General features: G+C 39.3%; 2 protein-coding genes across 2 annotated transcripts in view; both read left to right on the top strand.

Annotated features, from left to right (window-relative positions):
- The window catches only part of erap2 (endoplasmic reticulum aminopeptidase 2), a 38,175-nt gene extending 26,694 nt beyond the window's left edge, over positions 1-11,481 (top strand). Inside the window, exons 16-19 of the mRNA XM_052019817.1 lie at positions 277-438; positions 6,285-6,425; positions 7,476-7,557; positions 8,643-11,481. Of these exons, the coding sequence (XP_051875777.1) occupies positions 277-438; positions 6,285-6,425; positions 7,476-7,557; positions 8,643-8,795 (538 nt within the window). The 3' untranslated portion in view covers positions 8,796-11,481. The remainder of the gene's footprint in view (positions 1-276; positions 439-6,284; positions 6,426-7,475; positions 7,558-8,642) is intronic.
- Positions 11,482-14,965: 3,484 nt separating this feature from the next.
- lnpep (leucyl/cystinyl aminopeptidase) overlaps positions 14,966-23,375 on the top strand; it is a 95,347-nt gene continuing 86,937 nt past the window's right edge. Inside the window, exon 1 of the mRNA XM_052019584.1 lies at positions 14,966-15,628. Coding sequence (XP_051875544.1) covers positions 15,607-15,628 — 22 coding nt within the window. The 5' untranslated portion in view covers positions 14,966-15,606. The remainder of the gene's footprint in view (positions 15,629-23,375) is intronic.

Below are 23,375 nucleotides of genomic sequence, written 5' to 3'. Positions count from 1 at the left end.
GGTGGATGCCTGGAATGTGTTGCCTGATAGGCAAATTCATTGTCGGCCTTTAAGAGGGGCTTGGATGGGCACATGAATGAGAGGAAGGTGGAGGGATATGGGCATTCTGTAAGTAGGAGGGAATAGCTATGTCGGCACAACATTGTGGGCCGAAGGGCCTGTTCTGTGCTGTACTGTACTGTTGCATGTTCTATATAATCTGTTGGTATATGTGTAGCCTTACAGTAGAGCTTAATGAAAGAAGAATTACTGAGCAAATTCTTGTTAATATTGCAGTTTGCCAACAGATATCCTGAAGACTGTGTACGCTGTAGGTGCCCAGAGTAGTGATGGATGGGACTACCTCCTGACGAAATACACGCAGTCACTTTCAGGTGCCGAAAAGAGTAAAATTATGTCTGCTTTGGCAAGCACCAGAAATTCAGAAAAACTAGCACGGTATGGAATTTATTTTTGTGTCGTCAGATTTCATACGGGATCATTCACAGTGAGTCACGGTTATAGCATTGTAAAGGGGTTTAAAATGTCAAAAAGATTAAAATTATGTCTGCTATTGTGACTGGCAGAATCCAGTACGGGGTTTATTTGTAAACCATCAGACCTCCTGTGCCACTATTCACGATAAAGAATAAATCATGTTTCTGCAAATGGGAAGTGCTTATGTTATATATAATGCTTATATTATAGGGCTTATATTGCAGCAAGAAGGGTACACATCTGTATGATCAGGATTTGGAATGATTACTAATTGTGCTCGGATGTGCAGCAAGTGACATTATGTGGAATTTTCAATATAGAAACAAGTCACTTAGCCCAAGAGATGTCAAATGCCATGCATAAGTCTCTTTCCACTCTACTTCATCTGTCCTCATTGACAAGTACTTCCATAATTTTTTCTGCCTTGCATTTTTGTCTAACTTCTCCTTAAATGTGTCTATCCTAATTTTGTTAAATCTCCTTTTGGGAATAAGTTCAACATTCTAACCACTCTTTATGTAAAGGAGTTTCTGCAGATTCCCCTCTTGGATTATAAGGTGGCACAGTTGCTCAGCGAGCAGAGCTGCTGCCTCACAGCTCCAGTGACCTGGGTTCAATCCTGACCTTGGGTGCTGTCTGTGTGGTGTTTGCATGTTCTCCCCGTGACTACGAGGGTTGCCGCCAGGTGGTCCGGTTTCTTCCCACATTCAAAAGGCATCTGGGTTGGTAGTTAAATGACTGCTGTAAATTGTCTCTATTGTGTAGGTGAATGTTAGAATCTGGGGAGAGATGATGGGGGATAAAATGGGTTCGGGTAGGATTAGTGTAAAATTGGGGTAGGATTAGAAGGAGCTTGATGGTCCACATGGACTTGGTGGGCCAAAGGACCTGTTTGTGTGCTGTATGTCTCTGTGACTCTAAGTAAATATTTTATATTTTAGCCCCTGGGAAGTAGGTGCATCTTCTCTGCAAACATCTCATCAAAGCCCTTCGTAATCTTAAAGACCTCCTTTAGCTTATTACTTGGTCTTCACTTTTTTAGAGAAGCTGCTCAATCTTTTCTGAGAGAGGTAACTTCTCTGGTATTATTTCAGCAAATTCTTTTTGCACTTTGGTTCTGTTGTTGGAGAATAAATGAGTTAGAAATTCTGGATGTGGCATTGTGCTGCAGTAAAAGAGGCTTCTCCCTTTTCTCCTGACATCTTGGTAACAGGCCCATCTATCTATTAAAGACAGGCACATGCGCCAGGAGTACACAGACCTGGTGAGATATCGGAGCACCTTCTTGATATTTCACTGGGGGAAATCAAATCCAGAGGCTCATCTGCCTGAAATTTAGAGATCGGTTAATCTGCAATTCCCTGGTAGGCTAATCTGACAGAGGCATGTTAAACCAAATAATTCCCTTCTGTACTGCATCATTCTGTGACTTGGAAGCAAGTATTTCTAAACTGGCTATTGCTGTGGTTCATCAGTCAATGTTTTTTTTGGGGAAATACAGGATCTGCCAATAAATATAACACAGGGATATAAATCTCACAATCTTCCTCACTTCCATACACTCCTGGCATATACATTTTCACTTTGTAGCAATTATCTATCTAATTATAGCAACTGTCCAGTCCGGCAGGTTACCACATACTCTTCAAACACTTTCCTTCAATCAGCCATCCTCCACTCTTCTATACCAATGGAATAATCTTCTTACTTAAGTTTTTTTATGATGAGTTGCTCACTAGACAACATAAAATGAATGTCAACTATATAAGTCACACCAGCACGTGATATTTTGGAGCAGAGGATATTACAATATGACTGTCCACAAATCTGTTCACTTGACCCACATTCCAATCCAGAGTGACACTGTAACCCAGCCCAGTCCAAATCACCAACTTTCCTTCAGTTCAGAAGCAAAACATATAATAATTAAAGATCAATGTGGATTTCAGAGGGCTGGACCAACTTAATTGAATTTTTTGAAATGGTAACAGATGGTGATGCAGTAAATATAATTTGTCTAGATTTAAAAGGCTTTCAGCAAAATACCCCATAACAAACTAATGAAAGAATGCAGAGTCAGGAGACGAGTAGCAGAATAGGTTGCTAACTCGTCTTCAAAGAGGAGAGGTGGGAATTAAAGGTAACTATTTACCAAGAAGAAAGTGGGCAGAGGTATTCCACAAGGATCAGTGCTGGGACCACTGTTTTTCACAATGATTTACACTTCTGCAGACTATATGGAGCTCTACAGATCTGGGTTTGGGATCTGGGTGTAGCAGAGACCACATTGCAAGCACAGATGTATTGTACTAGATCGGAAGTAGTACAAGTAAATTGCTGCTTCACTTGGAAGGAATGTTTAGGGTCACTGGACAATCCAAAGGGAGGAGGTTGGAACACCTGCCCTTTACTACATCCCTTCCTGTCATCCAGGAACCCAAGCACTCTTTCCAGGTGAAGCAGCAAGAAACTTGTAGCTGTAACCATTCAGTGTACTGCATTTATGCTCACAACTTGGCACATTACAGCCTTCAAAGGTCCTCACTGAATTCAACAATTCCATATGAACGACCATTCCAGCAAGTTTTATTTTCCTTCCTCCTCTTCTGCTTTTTCGGATTTAATTAATTTGCTCCAATTCAAACTTCTTCCAAACATACATCACCAGCCTTTTGCTCCCTCTTTCAGCATCACCAACATATTGTCACTCAGTCCTTTCTGGCCTCCACACTATCACCTTTTTTTTGTTCTCTCAACTCCTTCTGCTTTTTGCTCCAACTTTAAATTTGTTGGATTTCTTTCTTTTTCAACATTTTCTGTTTTTATTTCAAATTTCAAGCATTTGTAGTATTTTGTTATTTTTACATATGGACATACATACAACTAGGAGCCACTCATCTTCTCGAATACTCCACTCCACTATATAAGATCATCATCTCCATATTCCTCTCTACATAACCTTTAACCCTTGTCAAGAATCCATCTTCTTCTGCCTTAAAAATATTCAAAGACTCTGCTCTTATTGCAATTTTAGGAGGAAAATTCTATGACTCAAAAATCCTCCAAGAGGGAAATTTCACCTCATCTCTATCTTAGATGGGCAACCCCTCATTTTCAAATACTGATTCCTTGTCCTAGATCCTTCCTATATCCATCCTGTCAACATTCCTCAGATCTTGTACATTTCAGTCAAGTTGCCTCCCACACTAGCAAATGTAAGTCATTCCCCTTAAGGCAACCAGCCCATTCAAGGTCTTGTAAATTTTTTCTGAACTGCTTCCAATGTATGTACGTCCTTCCTTCAATAAGGAGACCAATACTGCACACAGATGAGGTCTCACCAACGTCCTATAAAACATTTCTACTTCTGTATGCCATTCTCTTCACAACAAACATGAGATTCCATTAGCTGTACTACTTGCTGTATCTGCTTACCAGCCTCTTGAGAATCATAAACAAGGACATCCAGATCCCTCTGCATCTCAGAGCTCTCACCATTTGGGTAAATGCTTATATAATTTTATTAAGATATCATTATTAGTCACATGTACATCGAAACACACAGTGAAATGCATCTTTTGCGTGGAGTGTTCTGGGGGCAGCCCACAGGTGTCGCCACGCTTCCGGCGCCAACATAGCATGCCCACAACTTCGTAACCTGTATGTCTTTGGAATGTGGGAGGAAACCCACACAGACACAGGGAGAACATACAAACTCCTTACAGACAGTGGCAGGAATTGAAGTCAGGTCGCCAGCACTGTAATAGCGTTACGCTAACTTCTATGCTACAGTGTCGCCCCTGCCTTTCCTGCTTAAATGATAATTGTTAGTATCACATGTTCCCACATTATACTTCAATTGCCAGATCTTTGTCCACTCACCTAATCTATATCCCTATTTAGCCCTCCTTATGAACTCTTCACAACTTAATTTCATACCTACCTTTATGTAAAGAGCCAATTTAGCAACCATTCCTTCAGCACCTTCATCCAAGTAATTTGTACAAATTGTAAATTGTTCAGGCGCCAGCTTGTTATACCTTGCCAATGAGAAAAAGACACATTAATACCTACTCTCTGCTTCCTGTTTCCAGTTAGTCTTCTATGTTAACTCTTATACCTTGAGCTTTTATTTTCTGTAGTAACCTCCCAAAATGCTGATTATCCTTTTTCAAATGCACTGTTATTTCTTTAGAGCTTTTGGCATAATGAGAGCCAATCAGGTACTAAGGTTTATTTCTAGAGGGACAGAATTGAAAAGCAGCAACGTTTTCTTATATCTGTACAGAGACTTGGTTAAATCACAGTCAGAGTACTGTGTACAGTTCTGATTATGATATTATAATCTCGTAGAAGCACTGGAGAGGGTGCAGAAAAGATTTAAAAGGATGATATGAAAAATACAAAGATATCAGGAAAGGATGAACACATTGGGTCTCTCTTGAGAAAGGAAAGCTGAGGAGTGACCTGATAGAGGTCTATAATATTATGAAATGGTTTGATAGAACCAATACAGAGAAAATGTTTCCCTTTGTGAAGACAAGCATAACATAGAGGTTAACATTATAAGAGTCACCAAGGAATGCAACAGACACTAAGAAGAAAATTCTTCGTTCAGAGTGGTAAGAATGTGACGTGCTTGAAACAAATAGCACAGGTGTGTTCAGGAGGATGCTGGACAGGAGTATGAGGGACAAGGGCATAAGGGGCCTACACTGATAGTTTTAAATAAGGAAGAATGGCAGGAAGGTGGCACAGGGCTGCGGCAAGTAGAACTGCTGCCTCGTACCTCCAGTAGCCTGGGTTCAATCCTGACCTCCAGTTATGTCTCTGTAGAGTTTGCAGATTCTCTTCGTGATCTCATGGGTTTCCTCCATGTTCTCTTTTTCCCTCTGACATCCCAAAAGATGTTAAGAGGCAGTGGTTATTTGCCTTAATTGCCTGGTGTGAGTGGGAATGGAGGGGTGATGGGATTAGGGGGAGAATAGGTTACAGAGAATATTAATGGGGGAATGGGATTGCTCTGAATGAATTGAATAAATTCTGCTCTTCAGTCCATAAACCGGTCAGTGTGACATTTATGTGGATCACTAAGGACAAAAAATGGGCTGACACTTCATAATGTTTGATTAAATAATCCTCCTGCCAATTCTCTTTGGTAAACTTTTATGTTTTCTATTTTCTTCCAATTCTGTCCCCCACAAACACGTAATCCTTGTTACATCTGTTCTCACTGCTCAGCTCCAACCACCAGTCGATTGGAAAAAGTCAGCATAGACTTGATGGCCCAAATGGCCTCTTCCTGTCTCAAAAGGAAATATGTATATGAATAAGTCTCATTATATATGATATTTTTAAATTCCCTATATCACATGTACACTTTCTATTTCACAATAATCCTATGGCTCTAAGTACTTAATATACCATTCTGCAGCAGCTGTTCATTAACACTCGGCAAACCACTTCATTTAAAAATAAATTTCAAATTCCCAACTCTCTCTTTACATTCACACTAATTCATCTACCTGCAGATGTACTCCTTCCTATCTCCAGAGTGAGGAGACGGGTTAATATTATGATAGTGGCTAGTTAAATAAAAATAGAGTGAAAGTTGGTCATTTGCCAATGTAATTTATCATAATATCAATCCTACAATGAATTTGGAAGTGCAATACCTGCTGAACTATCGCATTTGTTTCACAAAGACAGAGTAAAGGAAAGGTCATAAATAAATCAAAAAGAAAGGTGATTTTACAAAAAAATTGTAACAATTAGTGGAATAAATCCATTGTATCTCATCATCTCAGGTTGTTGGAACTCAGTTTGCAAGGGGACATCATTAAGTTACAGAATCTAGCCCATGTTGTGGTGACAGTGAGCAGGAACCCATATGGACAACTCCTTGCCTGGAATTTTGTGAAGCAAAACTGGAGCAAATTGATGGAAAAGTTGGTACCTTTTAAAATCCTCAACCTTTGTCTCTGTTTTTTATTGCTCTTAGTACCATATGCTTTCCCTAACTATTTTTAACTCATTCTATGTTTTTATTAATGTTAGAAATTCAAAAAAATGCATTTGTGCTTAAAAGCCAATTCATCTGAAAAACATTCTTAAGAAGGGAGAACAAAAAACTGCATATGCTGGAAATCTGAAAAAAAAATCAGAAAATACTGGAAATTCTCAGCAGATCAGGGAACATCTGTGGAGAAAGAAACAGGTTTAACATTTCAGGTTTCATCAAAGCAGAAAGATCATCAACTTAATATGTTAACTCTGGTTTTTCTCTCCACAAATGTGCTTGACCTGCTGACAACTTCCAGCATTTTTGGTTTTTATTCTAAAAACAAATAATGGTTTTAGCGATTGGAGTAATTAGAATACTGAAACATTCTCAGCCTCCTCCACCGCCAGGAGAATTCCAAGCGCAAATTGGAGGAACAGCACCTCATTTTCCGTCTTGGAACCTTGCAGCCTAATGGCATGAACATTGAATTCTCACATTTTAAGTAATTTCCACACCCACACCATGCTGCTTCTCTTCTTCCCTTTCCTCGCCTTTCTCTCTCTCTCTCTCTCTCTCTCTCCTTACCTTTTACTCACCCCCAGTGGATCTGCTCTCCCCTCCTCCCCCGCACCTGCCTATCACTATCTCTTACCTGCATCTACCTATCACTGCTCTGCTTTTCCCTCCTATATACTGGGCTTCCCCTTTTCCTATCTTCAGTCCTGAGGAAGGGTCCTGACCCAAAACGTTGACCGCCTGCTTTTCTCCACAGATGCTTCCTGACCTGCTGAGTTCCTCCAGCATCATCGTGTTTTTCATCTAGAGACAGCATCTGCAGTCCTTTGTTTCTCCACTGAAACATTCAGTCAGTTATATTTGATTTGATCCAACAAAACTGAACTATAATCTATGTTGTCCAACAACTGTAATAATTTTCTTATAAAGAAAAATCATATGTTGCCAAGCCTCTTTTTAAAAAAAAATGTCTTTGCAGGTTTCAGCTTGGTTCATCCACTGTTCGATGGCTTATAATTGGAACAGTATCTTCCTTTTCATCAAAGGAAGAATTGGAAGAGGTCAGTAAAATCCATAACTCTACACATTTACAAAGTGAAAAGGAAACAGGAGGCTGACCCCTCACTGCCCCTTTACCTCTTTGACATGCTTATAATTTGCAGCTCCCTTTCTCTGAAGTGTCCCTCCAGATCAACCTTCATACCAACCCTTTTTCTTTAACTGGGGCTCCTGTAACTGACATGGGTCGTTTTTTCTTTTGGGGGGGGGGGGGTGGAGGGGGGAGAAGATATTATGAGAAAGGGAGGAAAGGCAGATAAATGGAATAGAAGTGTAATTCTGTTGTGATGTAAATGTTGGACAGGCTTGATGAGCTGAATCACCTGCTACTATGCCTATATTCTTGCATTTTTTTGGGGACCTGCACCGATACCCCGTTTCAACATTCTCTTCAGCTGGGGCTCACTCACTCTGATAACTTGTGGGTGCCATCCTACAAAGATAATGATTTCTCCATCCAGGAACTGATTGGGAGCACAGCAGGTGGCAATGCAACATTTTCCCTCTTCCAGGAGGAAAAGTGGAATCCTATCTTTATGAATCAAGTTACTAATATTTCAGAAACAATTCTTTTTTAATTTATTACATTAGCTATTTCCCCTCGTGCTTTCATGCTATGAACCATCTTCTGAGAATGGATAACACCTCCCAGTAATTTGTTATTGGCATCATAAATGGTTTTGATAATTGGTATGGGAGAAACCACAGCCATAGACCCCTTGACTTGCTTTTTTATGTTGTGACATTGAGTCTGCAAGATTTCCACTGCCATAATGCAAGTCCTAAGTTTTCCATTTTAAAATGATTACGTTTCTAAAATAGAATGAAAATCTTGAAAGCAAATGTTATCTAATCTGATGGAAAATTCTAGCCATTTCCTTTTCAGTCCACATTGCTGATATAATTTGATTCCATCACTTTTTGCCATTCATTTCTCTAGATTATTCATGAACAGGCACTGGAAATATATCCAAATATTACAACAATAAAAGATAACTATGACTTTCTAGAGCAGGAGAGATAGTTAGTACATTCAAGTGTGTATTTCAAACAAAAAACAATCCTATGCGTATGTAATGTGTTTCAGGTGGAGATGTTTTTTGATTCTATCAAGGAGCAGAGCTCCCAGCTGAGATGCACTCAGATTGCACTGGAAAACATCCAGAAGAACATCAGGTGGCTGGAGAGGAATCTGGATGTCCTCAGGAGCTGGTTACAGAATGTACTTGTAAACCCATAGATATTAGGGAATTTGACAAATCAAAGTCCAGCTTGTTCTTTTCACTTTGTTTCAATGGCTTCAGAACGTGGATCTTAACACTTGTCAGTATGGTTCTTGCCATGGTTAAAGTTGTTAAGGGTCCATAGATGATTATTAGACTATAGAAGGTAAAACAAATATATGCCGTGCAACAGGTGAATACTGTTTTCTCTATTCAGTTAACAAAGGTTACTCTATAACCACAAGATAAGATTGCAATCTAATTATGACATTTGCTTCCCTCTTGAACACACACAGAAACACACACCTTCCTATATATTGTTTGGTTTGTAATTTTAAACAAAGTGTCTGAAAGAAACTTTCAAATGCATTGATTCAAATCAATCAACCCACTGGAAAATACTGACTGACTCATTCTAAATCCAGAAAGACATCTGCATGAATATTCTATATTGCAAAAGTTCAGAATATTTTCACTTGTACAGCCAGTGATTAAAATTGAGTGTAATGTTTGAATGAATTCTGCTCTTCAGACCACGAATCGGTCAGTGTGACATTTATGTGGATCACTAAGGTCAAAGAATGGGCTGACACTTCATAATGTTTGATTAAGTAATCCTCCTGCCAATTTTCTCTGGTAAACTTTTATATTTTCTGTTTTCTTCCAATTCTGTCCCCCACAAACACGTGATGCTTGTTACATCTGTTCTCACTGCTCAGCTCCAACCACCAGTTGATTTGGAAAAAGGCATATTTGCAATTGCAGATGTTGCTCACGAGGATCCAATCAAACACTTTCTATGTCATTGTTTTTTGTTAGAAAGCACTAAATGTTAGGACAGTGACACATTCAGCATAATGCATCAATTAATAAATAAATGCTTTTGTATTTGGATCCTCATTGATAGAATAAACTATACTTGATTTTCACATTGAGTTGTGATTGTGTTGCAGAAGGAACTTTGCTTTCAAGGCAAATAACAATTATATTTTTGACTTTCATAAATGTTAAAACCTTTATTGCAATTAATTTTATTTTCACATTCAACTGTAATAAGCTGGTTCCTTCTACACAAAAGTTATAATGCTATTTTTGTACTCAAAATTACACCATTTCTTTTAACCTAATATATATTAAAATAGAATTTAATTCTGAAATTCAGTATGCATATACTTCCTCCCAATTGCATGAACTCTGAATTGAAAGTTCTCTCATTTTATTGCCCTCCAAATAATTTGCCTTTTGTAAAGTTCTGTCTGCAATAAACAAAATCCAGCACAGAATCTATGCCCCTTAAATGATCCTAAAACCAATGAATTAATAAATGCACTCACTGAGTGACAAGAATTTTTTGAAAACAAGAACTCTTCTGATCACTAGTAGGTCACGATTGCTTTGAACAATAATGCACCCTCATGGTGATGTGCTCTGAAGCTATCCTTGTGAAGGACTGCACAGGTATACATGCATGAAAAAACAGCAAGATTAAAAGACCTGAATAATTCTAGATGAATATAAGACCTTTGTATATAACGTAAATTTCATTTAAGGTACTCCTTATTGTTTGAATATTGAGCATTTAATGTGATATAATAAAGCCTTTTTCATACCTCAGGCTCCATATAAACAAACTGCTCTCCTCTGTGCTCACTCTAGCAGTAAGCAGCGTCTGTGTTAGATTATAGGAAAAATTTGTTGTGATCATATATAAGGAATTATTAGAAGTGATTAGTTTGGGGGAAAAAACTTTTTTTAAAACTGATGCACTGAGTGCATTTTTAGCTGCATAATCTAATAAAGTTGTGGTTGTTGCTCTGAAGCCAAGAGGTAAATGTATTCTCTCTCTCTCTCTCTCTCTCTCTCTCTCGCTCTCTCTCTCTGCAGTACATCAGGAAAGAGAAATCATTGGTTCATCCAGTTCACACTTTCAAAGCTCCCATCAACTTCCTTAAGTGATTTTAGAACTGTTTGTGTTATCCCATTTCCCAAAAGGAATTGTATTTACTTGATCCTCTCTTCCTTTGAATCCTTTGGCTCACTTTGGAATAGGTACTAGCAGCAACAAAGCCATTCAACGGATGAATCCACTGTGAATTTTATAGTCTTTTCATCATTAAAAGCCATTCAGCTTAGCTGATGCCTTTCTTAGTTAATATCCATACATGTGTTCATTGAAATGTGGATTGCTAGATCATGATTGTTCAGAAATTCCTAATTAATGATTTCTATCTAACCTGAGAGTATGAAGTCTAATTCAACTGCACGAACTGTATCCTCACTTGAAATCAGTAAATTCAACAAAAACAGCTTTAAGTGTAGGACTTTACTTTGTGTAATTTAGGATAATGTTATTCAAATCTCAAAATGCTGATACAATTTAACTTCTGACAAAAAAGATTACACATTCCAACATAGATTATTAAAAAATGGCTCTCCTGAGAGCAAGAGAGGCCAAGAAAGTCCACTGTTCCTGTTATGTTAAATCTGCTATGTTGGACTTGAGTTAGAAAGAGAGAGAAATTGCAAGTATACTATCAGAATGAAAGTTCTGACAAATGTTATTTTTGGCTAAATTTTAGATGAAAGTTTGGTTTTACCAGTTTACAATAAAAATATTATTGAAATCTACAGATTGATTTTTTTTTAGAGAAATAGTGCTTTGAAATCTCTTGTGCAGATGGCTTCTAGTATTATAATAAAGTAATGGAAATAGAATAGTTGTCTTTTGTTCTTACTTGTGAATTGATGTCTTTGTGCTCTTATTTGGAAAGTGCAGGCAGTATTACCCACGTCTTAAGATACATTACCTTTCAGGGTATTTGACATGAAATACACCAGATCATAACTACTAATGGCTTAAAAATTCATAGGCACTGCTGAAAGAAAATAGAAGAGCCTTGGGATAAGCTGATCATCTGCTGCATATGTGTGCTACAGAGTGCTGAAATGAAAATGACAGAATCCAGGACAGAGGGTGGGGGTGGGAAAACAGCTGGTCGTGGAAAGCCTGTGAGGAGCATGGATTTTCATAAAGCATTTGACAAGGTCTTGCTTATCTATGGAAGAAGTAACTTCTACAGTAATGGGTGGTTTTCATACTGAACATTTGATTGATTGTCATTTTTATCCTTTTGGCCTTGAAATAATATGAATATTCCCACGACTACTGCTTATGCTAGATGCCTAAATATGAAGCAAGACAGTATAGTGGTTATATTATGGGACTGGTAGTCTAGGGACTTGGACTGTTGAAGCAGAAACATGAGTTCAAATCACACCATTGGAGCTGGGGAATGCAAATTTAGTTAATTAAATAAATCTAGAGTAAAACAAAGTAAACACCAGTAATGGTAGAAATAAAACATTAGAAACTTATCCAGTTCACTAATACCTTTTAGGGAAGTAAATCTGCCTGCCTTACCCCATCAGGCCTATGAGTGACGCCTACACTACACCAACATGACTTACACTTAAATGACCATTAAATTAGCCTTGTCAGCCACTCCATTGTATCCATTCACTCAAAAAGTGATTAAAACCAAACATTAATCTTGATATTCGCCTTGTTGACTGTTAAAAGAGAAGATATTACTTTGATTCCTTAAGAAGAGATCACTTTGTGAAAACTGAATGCAAACACTACTTCATCTGGAAGTAACTTTGTTTCCCTGGATGGTGGAGAAAGAAGTAAAACAAATCAGAAGTTTTATCCCCTGTGGTTTCGTGTAAAGCTGCCATGAGAAGGGAAGTGGGGATGGATAGAGATGGAAGAGTGGACCAGAACATCATGCATGAAAATATCCTTTCAGAATGTTGAGAGAGGAGTGATGCGTATGGTGGCATCACTTCAAAGGTGGTAGCAATTACAGAGGATGTGGAGATGGGTGTGGTGGAAGGTGAGAATAAGGGCAACCCAATCTTGCTCTGGGTGACTGAATGTGAAATGAAGTGAATGGCAGCAGAAGTTTGGGAAATGTGCTGATGTGCATGAATCCTGTCAACTATGGTTGAGGAGAAACCATGACTAAGGAATGGGGATGCTACCTCAGAAGCACCAGTGTGAAAGGTATCATCATCAGAACAGATACAATAGAACCAGAGAAGCTGGGAGAATGGGGAGGAGTCCTTACATGACACGGGTGGAAGGAAGTATAGTATCAATGCTGGTCCAGTCCTGAAGGACATAGCTCCTAGGTTTATCCTTCATCTGTTGCAGGAGCAGTATTCACAACCTCACGGTATTTCTGGAGGGTTTACATCATGTTGTCTGATATGTCTATCATATAATATGGATTCAGAACATATTCAGTGATGCAAAACTGGATAACCATGAGGATCTGTGGGCCATTAGTGGCAGAGGAAACATTTATCAAGCAACAGATAAACTGAGAAATCAAAAGATTTTTGGTCAGAAGTAATCAAGTGATATGGGGATTGGTTGAGAAAATGGACATGGTGGAAGGTCAATCTTGAGTTTATTGAATGGCAAGACAGAACTGAAGGACATTACAACCTTCTGTTTTTATTTCTTATGTTCTCATGGGTATCTGACACAAGCCCATCAATAATCTATTTAATGATGCTCAAACTGAATTCTCCTGGAATATGCTTGGTTCCAGATCTGCTTGCAATATTGGTCCAAGTGTGGGTAATGAAGCTGAATTCCTTCACTTGCCATCAAGACTGCATTTAATTGAATGTGGCATCTTGGAAATCTGTTAAAATTCAAGTCAACAGGAGTCAGGAAGAAAATTGATGAGTGTGGTTGTTGGAGTTCAATTATCTCAGCCCTCTTACGTGTCATTCTCAAGGCACTACCCAAGACCCAACTACTTTCAGTTGCTTTCTTCCATCACAGGATCTAAGCATGGCATGTTTGCTGACAACCGCATTATTTACAGTTCCATTGCAATTAAGCAGCATGTGCCTACTTGCAGAAAGACCAGAACAACATTCAGACCATGGACTGCGGAGGTTCAGGAAGATAACTTGCTATTACTTTCTCCAGTGTAGTCAGAGAATGGCATTAAGTGCCCAGTCACATTCACACAAGAGTCAGCCATCCCTTTCCTTTACATTCAACGGCATTATCATCAGCATCCTCCTTACAATCATCATCCAAATAGTCACCATTGACCATAAGTTTAACCTGACCAGCCATATAAATTCTGTGACTACAAGAGCAACTCAGAGGCTGAGTATCGTTAAGTGAGTGACTCACCTCCAGATTCCCCAAAGCTTTTCCACAATCTACAAGGAAAAAGACAGGAATGTGGCAGAATACTCTTCACTTGCCCGGTATAGTAAAATCCTAACAACATTCGAGACATTTAACATCAAATGAGGTAAAGGGGCTTGCTTGATTGGCACTCTATCCAGCAAGCAGAACATTCATTTCCTACAATCACCAGTTGACAAAACATTGCAACAACCACCAAGGTATTTCTCACAGCATCCTCCAAAATCTATTTTCTAAATAGACAAGGGCATCATACACAAGGAAACACCAGCTGTTGCAATTTTCCCTCAAAGTCACACTCCATCCTCACTTGGAAAAATATCAGCAATTCCTCATTGTTACTGGTTCACAGTTCTGGAAATCACTGCATAAACTGTAGTGTGGGAGTACTTCAGATCATGGATTGCAGTGGTTCAAAAGGCATTTTATCAACACTTTCTCAAGGGTAACCAAAAATTGACATTAATCAGAAACAGATTTATTATCACTGATGTACAACATGAAATTTGTTGTTTTGCAAGGCATAAAATTTGCTATATGTTACCAATAAATAAATAAAATAGTACAAAAGAGGAATAACGAAGTAGTGTTCATGGACTGTTCAGAAATCTGATGGTGGAAGGAAGAAGCTATTCCTGAAATGTTGAATTTGGGTCTCCTGTACCTCCTCCCTGATGGTAGTAATGAGAAGAGGACATTAAATGCTGGCCTCATCCCATGGAAAATCTAGGTGTGAAACAGTTTCAGTTTAGTGGTCAAACATGTGAGTGGTGTTAATCTTACAGAACAAGGCCTTTGGGTTTTTCTTTTTATAATTAGCTGCTGAACGTGCTACAACAGCTTTCCCTGTTGCTGAGTCATTCTGAGGGCGGATTCAGGGCTAAAACAAGTAGATAAAGTGAAAGCATGGTCAAGCTCAGTATTGAGAACTGTTATTTACAGCTCACTACACTGTAATGTAACCTCTCCACCACTGCATCGTTGCAGCCTCGACACCCCTCATAACCCACCCTTTCACCTCCTGCCTGTCTCCAATTAAACCCAAGTTGCAGAAGACTTAAAAAAAACTTTGCCGACATCGACTGTCGGTGGGGAATAAATGTTCTAATGTTATTTTGTTTTTCACAAGCAACAGAGGTGCAGAAAATAGATGAAAATGAAAGGACTATCCCGCCTACTGAACGCCTCTCGCTTTCTTGGGACACTCGCAGAAGACGGAAATGATCTTAAACCTGGTCGCGGGCTGAGTGATAAGTAGAGGTAGACCCAGCAAGAACAGGCAGCTCGTCAATCGACTCATACAGGCTTCACGGCCCAGCTTCTGAACACAAAGGAGTAAAGAAAAACAGATAATTGAAGATGGTGGAATAACAGAGTAGCGTGAAGTGGTGCAGTTTGGAAGGAGATGGTCGTGTGAAGAGGAAGGTTTTTGATTTTTTTTGTGTGTGTTTCAATCATCTTTGGGAACATCTGGACGTTTGCTCTGAGGGGATGTGCGGCAGTGCGGTGTGAGGGTGACGCTCGCCTCTCAGTCAGCGTTTGTCCCGAGACGCTCGGTGAAGAGCCCGCAGAAGCGCAGGCCACGGCCGATGGAGCCGCACTCGCAGAGCGGTGAGTGCGCCGGTGGGGGGGGCGCGGTGCCACCCTCCCCGGGGGATGTGCGCTTGGTTAAAATGTGGCAAAGTTGGTAACAACTGTTGGGCGAGGGACCCCTGCCGCAGTGATGGGGATGGGGGTGGCAGTGGGGTGGGTGGGAAGGCAGTGGTAGGGGGAAAGGGGGAAGGGGTGGGAGGCAGAGGGGGGAGGGGTGGAGTGGGGAAGGGGGTGGGAGGCAGAGGGGGGAGGGGTGGAGTGGGAGGCAGAGGGGGGAGGGGTGGAGTGGGGAAGGGGGCGGGAGGCAGAGGGGGGAGGGGTGGAGTGGGGAAGGGGGCGGGAGGCAGAGGGGGGAGGGGTGGAGTGGGGAAGGGGGTGGGGTGGAGTGGGTGGGAGGCAGTGGGGAAGGGGGGAGGGGGTAGAAGGCGGGGTGGGGGGGAAATCAGGAGGCTTGTCCGTACTGTGAATTCAGATCCACAACGCTGTGGTTTGGGTGGTGAAGCCTCCCCGTTTGTATCTCGGTTGGGAAAACGCAGAGACAGTTTACTTTTATTCCTGTTCAGACGCTCGAATCCTACAATTTAGCAATGCGAGTGTATTTAATCTGATTTGAGTCATTACTCTTACTTTTCTGTGCGGTCTACAACACCGTTAACCGACACTGCGCGATATTTCTTCTCTACAAGACTTCACCTCCCAAAACCTATCCCATTCCTTGTGAACTGGCAAGTACTGCCACGCAGCATCAAACAGACGAAACAATACACAATATTGAGGGATCTGTTGCGAAACTCCTTAAATCCCTTGTTATGATTACGCAGTTTATCCGAAGAACTCCAATGTTGTACGTTACAATCTTGAAGGCGCGCGTTTTTGTTTTGTTGTTCGATATCCTTCACCATTTTGTTCATCGCAGGTCTGGTATTATTGCTGATATAGTTCCTTGAGTTGGAACTGGGGGGTGTTTTGCTGCTGTTGAACCAGGAGCCGCAGGGAGGACTTCATAAGAACATAAAACTGGCTGACATTTGTTCTTTTTGCCAGCTGAGCCTACAGTAGTTGGAACCTCGAATGAGCATTATGTTGCAAAAGCATTTTCCATTTTGTGTGATCCGTAATTAGCTTTATGAGCGGGTTACAGGGCGGGTTGAGTGTGACGACAAAAACAAATACAGATGAAATCGAATGGAGAAATGGTAGCAATTAAAACTACATAAAACGGTATGAGTACGGGGTGGTAAGTGTAGTTAAGGTTGACAAACCAGTGTGGGTAACTGAGCTTCTTTAAAGTCAAAGGTTTTGTTATATATCGCAACTGTGCATTTTGTAATCTAAGTAATCAGAAGAATCGAACACGAAGAAGCTTTGTATTACCTTCTGTATAAACATTTTGGCTGAACCTAGGAACTTGGGCATAATCATTTTAAATAGTGTCATTTAAACTTGGAATACTGTCATTTTAAAATAATAATTGTTTAAAACATGATTTATGATTTGAAAAAAAAGCTTTCTTTGTTGGTTAACTACATCCGCTATGGGTTAATTTGTCTTTCCTTTTTCGGAGAAAGATTGCAAGTGCAGATGAACAGTTTGTCTTGCAGTTTTGGAAAAGCAAGTTGCTTTTGTTTTGCTTGAGAGTTTTTGGTTTATGGGACTAGTCCTGGTGGCACAAATAATTGTTCTGATGTGTCCCAGTATGTATGCATGGTATCTCAGTTTACTGTAATTATTATGCCTTTTATAAATTTAAAAACATTTCTGTCCCATTTTTGAATTCAAACACTTTTTAGAACTTACTTAGATTTTAAATGTTAGTTGTCGATTAGTAGCATCCAGCAATGCATGTTGGGTAGTCGCAGCACTGTGAACTTTGAGGCACAAACAGCAGCAAGGAACCGGGAATAATATATTAAGAGTAATACTTTTGTCTCCTGTCCCTGCCTCCTTCATGAATCATGTACTCCAGTACTTTTACCACTTTTATTTTGTTTTTTTAAATGGAAATTGGAAAATAATCTCTCTTCCCCAGGCTTGCTTTGAAAAAAATGCTGCTGCTTAGTTTTTCACCATTAATCTTCTTTTCAATCTTTTTATTAGTTTCCAAATTAATACAGATTAATATATAACATCGATGTTTGTACATGTAATACAAAGAGATCAGGAGAACAATCATGGCATAGATAATCATAAAGAATAACAAACTATAAAAAAAACTGTAGATCCCACAATCTCTTAGTAAATGAATATAATATAAAAGAAAGGAAAGAAAAAGATCTATTGTGTATATAAAAGAAAAAAATCCCCAAATCAATAAGAAAAATTATAAACAATATATCAAACCAAACTAAAAAGAAAGATTTCAAAAGAAAAAGACGAAAAAAAAGACTGGACTGAAATTTCTCAATAGAAACAGAGCAATATTATGTCGTCAATTCCGTTCCTCTAAATTGGAAAGTTATTGAAGAGGGATCTATATCATGTGAAAATATTGAATAAATGGACTCCAATTATCTTCAAATTTAAGTGAAGGATCAACAGTACCACTCCTAATTTTTTCCAAGTTTAAACATGATATAGTTTGAGAGGACTATTGAAAAGTAGTAGGGGGTATTGAAACCTTTCAGCCATTAATCTTAGCAATAAATCACAACTGTGCAGAATATATATTTATTCATTTTAGTTTGAGAATATCACAAATGGCTTTCAAAATGTGGACAGAGGCTATTGACCAATTTAATTTGAAGGCTGTACAGAATGGTGGTAAATCTCAACATTGTGCATGTGTTATTGTTTTATCAATTTCAGTTTAGTTGTGCATTTATAGAGATTGCAATTTGATTTATCTCTCAATTTTTGGGGGGAAGTGAAAATGCGCAGTTTTACCAAAATTTATTTTAAAAAAACTCAAAACTGAACCAAAATATCAATCTAAAAATTCAAACCCTATTTAAACCAACAACTGAAGACCTATGAACTGTACATGACACGTGTTAATATTGTGTCTGATGAAGCTAGCAGTAAAATATTACTCAGGTTGTACAGAAAATATGAAGCAAATGTGAGATAATAACAAATTGCTCTGAAATAGACCTGAAAATCCTTTGAGCCACTGTTTGTTGTTCCATCATTTGAAATTTGGGGTTTCAGCTAATTTAAAAATATTTTTTAAATACTCATTTCCTTAGATAATTTGAACTTGCTTCACAAGCTTGCCTTTTGAGTAGCTTTCATCAACACATTAGATTGAAAAAGCAATGAGACAAATATTGTCATATGTTACCTCACACTAAGCTTTAATCAATGTCATCTTGAGCTCACTGGTGCTTGTCCTCATTCCAGTTGCAATTCAGTTTTAAAATTCTCAGTTGTTTTCTGATGTTTCTGTGATTTTTGTTTTACCCCCTCCCCAATTCTGTAATCTCCTCCAGCCTTGCAACTCTCCAGTGTCACCCTTTGGCCTTCTCTTTCCAAGAGAAGGATTATGGGGATCATGCAGAAGAGTGGACTTGAAGCCAAGATCAGTTCAGCCACGATCTTTTTGAATGGCAGAGCAGGCTCGAGTGACCATGTAACATTCTCCTGCTCCCATTTCTTGTGTCTTTCAATGAAAAAACAGCTTGGTCATTCTTTCTTGATGGGTAAAACCTTGCATTTCTGATAGCATCCCTGTAACTTTTATTTGCCTTCAATGTTTCAATATCCTTTCTATAACATGCGAACTGGAACTGTATACAGTGCTAGGTTTGCTTTCTTTTTTCATAGCCTCATTAATTTGCAGCACGACCTTTATTGATTTATGTGTTTTTCTGAAAGATCCCTTTGTTCACCTACTCAAGTAATGTAAGATCTTGGATATCAAATTCATTTGCCATTTGTAAACCCATCTGCAATTTGTTGCAATCCTCCTTGGTACTGAAAAAATTCCCATCAGGTCTTCCAAAAGTGGGTGTCTTGGGTGTCATCTACATGTTTGATGAATGAATTTTGCTGAAGTCCTTATCATGCAGCTCTGATCCTTGTAAAACTCTCTTAACATTTTACCACTGAAAAGCCACTCTTACTGTTTTTGCTCTTACAGCCAGAAAGTTATCTGTCCTCTACATCCTCCAGGTCATTCTGTAAAAGTAACTGGAAATGTAAGGGTTAATAATGTACAGCTGTTATTGCTTCAACCATGGCGTGACTATAGTTATGACTGCAAGGTGCGTAGGTGCTTGGGAGTGCTTAAGGCATATCTTGTTTTGCTGAAAGTTTGCTGTTAGCAACTGCCCAAGTATGTGCAACTTTGCACGTAGGCGTCTTGAGATTTAATATAAAAGGAGGAACACAAACATGTAAATCTTTGAGTGGGGATCAATACAGAGCTTGGGTTACACTGTTTACTCTTTCTCTGTATCCCTCCCGCTAGTGTTAAATAATAAAGCACTAATTGTACGCTCCTTGGTTCTGCAGTTGTCTGCTTTATTACAGTGCGGGTTGACTTTCACAATTCTGGTCTTATTCGTTAGTATATAATATGGCACCTTGTTAAAGGCCAATTAAAAATTTATATGTATTACATCTAACTTGTGATGAAAAGCAAAGAACTGCAGAAGGTGGAAATCCTCAGCAGGATAGATAGCACCTGTGGAGAGAGTAATAATTAATGTTCCAAGTTGATAACCCAAATCCACTCTTCCTGCTACCTCTTTAAAAAGATTCAATGACCTTGGTCAAATACAATTGCACTTTGTTGTTAAATTTTTATTATTTTGCTGCCACCAACATTAAGCAGCCTGGCTTTTAATTAAACTGGTTCTGACACCCTTCTTAAGTATAGCATAATGTTAGCTATCTGTCTGTCCTCTGACAATGTTTCTCTAATGAACTATTAAATATGTATAACAGTCCTCTGCTACATCTTCAATGGATTCTTTTAAAATGCATGGATCCAAAGTAGAGATTTATTCTCTTTGATCTTATTAGTTTATTTAATATCCTTATTTTTTTAATTTTAAATGTGGTTTTACCATTTAAAATCTCATTTTCCAATGTCAAGTCCATCTGCTCGCTCCCCCAGGGTAAATACTAAATAATTCCTTCATATTTCCATCATTTCACTATCATTGCCTGTGGTTTTTTGCATTCATATTTTCCTTTTCATTTTTGCATTCATTACTTTTACTTTATAGAACCCTTCAGCCCACGATGTTGTGCCGACCTATATAAACACCTACTCCCCGATCAATCTAACCCTTCCCTCCTACACAGCCCATAACCCTCCATTTTTTTTTTACTTCCATGTGGCTATCTAAGAGTCTTAAATGTCCCTGTCATATCACCTCTACCACCACCCCCGACAGTGTGTTCCAGGCACCCACCACTGTGTGTGTGTATAAAAACAAAAAAAAACAGCTACCCTGCCATCTCCCTTAAACTTTCCTCCTCTGACCTTAAACTGATGTCCTCTGGTTTTGTTTTTTTTTAATCCCCGATAATTTCATTTCATTTTTTTTCTTTAGCTGCTCAGGATGTTTTAATCTCTCAGTTTCTCCTTTTTCATGCTATCTTCTGTATCTCCTGGAAATTTATAGAGAGTCAGTTTCTTTCCTTGCCTTTTAGTATTTCCTTAATCTCGTTAATCAACAGTGCCGTCTCAGTTGTGTTGAGAACTTTCTCTAGGCAGATGTATATTTTTCCAGAGCTCTGCTGAACACTTCTAAACATATTGCTTTGCTATATTATCGTTAACTGATATTGTTGCTCTGTTTAGTTTTTTTATTCTCAGACTTCTTAAAAACACTTTTTCTCCAATGTAAAAGCAAAAAATTGAAGGGAAATAGAAAATGAAAACAGAAATGGTAGGAGTGCTCAACAGGCCAGGCAGCATCTTGGGGAGAGAAATGGTTAACATTTCAGGTGTCAAAATGCTTTAATCAGAATTGGAAAGGGGTGAGAACTAAGAATAGGATTTCTAACTTCTAGTTCTGATCGAGGTCATTGACTTGAACAATAGCTCTGTTCCTCTCTCTGCCTGACCTGCTTCGTTAATACAGCATTTTCAGTTTTTGTTTCCTCCAATCAATATCATTCCTATGTTTTCACAGTTATTGGGCCAGATTATACTGAATCCAGTCTGCTGTCTGCCTGCCCATACTAACCTGATCAGATGAAGACGAGCACCCCCTCTCCCCAAGCCTGAAAGGTCTTTGACCCATTTTTAAATGTCTCTGATTTTACGGTTACAATCAGCTTAAGTAATTTTAAAAAAAAAACCTCAAAGCAAATTAAAAGCATTAAAATTAAAAACAAAGCACTTAACTCTGCTTTTTGCTTGGGGTTGGTGACCCACATCAAATACAGGGCTCCCTTGTGTAAAGCTGAGAGATCAAACATGAAATCATCCCACCCTTCAGCTCAATCTGTCAGTGCTCCACCACTGGGCATCAGACCTCAATCTCACTCTGACTTGCACGTTTTGGTGCTTAGGTGCAGAAATTAGGGATGAGTCGATCTATGAGGAAGACATGGCTGTTGATTCTCTCTGGAACTACAGGCCAATATCATTTACCCCAGTTTCATTTGCCTTAAAGCACATTATCGATATCATCACTGTCTATTTTACATGCCCTGTATGTAAAATTCTACACGCCCTATTTTGATTTCTTGTCCAGTCCAGTCCATTCTCCATTACCCAATCCTGTAGTGAATCCTCCCTTATTGGGTGTCTTGGATATCAGGTTAGAAAGGAGTTCATTATTCTCGTTACCTAGCCAGCTAATTTCAGGTTAAATTGAAAACACCCATGCTTATTATTTCTGTTTTTTCACTTATTTCTGTAAGTTGTTTGCGTATGTTTGTTCATCTCCCTCTGAGAGTAGATTTCCCCTACATCCTATCTTTTATCTCTATCTGTGTGGAACCTATTTTTTATCTTGTGGTAGTGCAACTTTTTTTAATGCCAGTATCTTTACTTATCAGAATTGGCATACTACTTCTGCAACTCAAAAGAGAGATTTGCTTTTATATGGCTCTGTTACTGGTCTTTCCAAAATATCCCAAAGCACTTTAGCTGCTACATTTTCAAATAAAGTACTTGTAATCTTCTAAAAGCAACAGTATTACTAGCCAGAAAAATCTGTTTTTTTACAGCTGAGAAATATCTCCCAGGCGACTTGGGATGACGCTCCAACTCTTTGCAACAGTGCGAGGAATCTTTTATGTCCACCTGAGGCTTCATCAAGCACCTTCGCTCCATCTGCTGCAATAGCCAGGACCTCCTGGTGGCCACCCACTTCAATTCCACATCCCACTCCCATACTGACATGTCAATCCATGACCTGCTCTACTGCCATGTTGAGTCTAGATGCAGGTTGGAGGAACAATACCTCATATTCCGCCTTGGGAGTCTCCAACCTCATGGCCTCAACATCAATTTCTCTAACTTCTGGTAACCCCCCCCCCCCCCCCCATTCCTTTGTCTTCCCTTATTCCTGTGGCTCCCTTCCCCCGCCTTGATGACCTGCCCATCTCCTCTCCTCCCCTCCTCCACCCTTCATTCCATGGTCCACTGCCCTCTCCTACTGGATTCCTCCTCCTTCAGCCCTTTGCCTCTTCTACCTATCACCTCTCAGCTTATTACATCTTCTCCCTCTCCCCCACCCACCTACCATCCCCCTCTCACCTGGACTCTCCTCTCACCTGCCTGCGTGTGCTCCTCCCCCTCCCCCCACCTTCTTATTTTGGCTTCTGCCCTCTTCCTTTCCAGTCCTGATGAAGGGTCTCG

Source organism: Pristis pectinata, chromosome 7, assembly GCF_009764475.1.
Source record: "Pristis pectinata isolate sPriPec2 chromosome 7, sPriPec2.1.pri, whole genome shotgun sequence".
Classification (NCBI taxonomy): Eukaryota; Metazoa; Chordata; class Chondrichthyes; order Rhinopristiformes; family Pristidae; genus Pristis; species Pristis pectinata.
The sequence above is the reverse complement of the archived record's forward strand: the minus strand, read 5'-3'. Positions and strand labels throughout refer to the sequence as shown.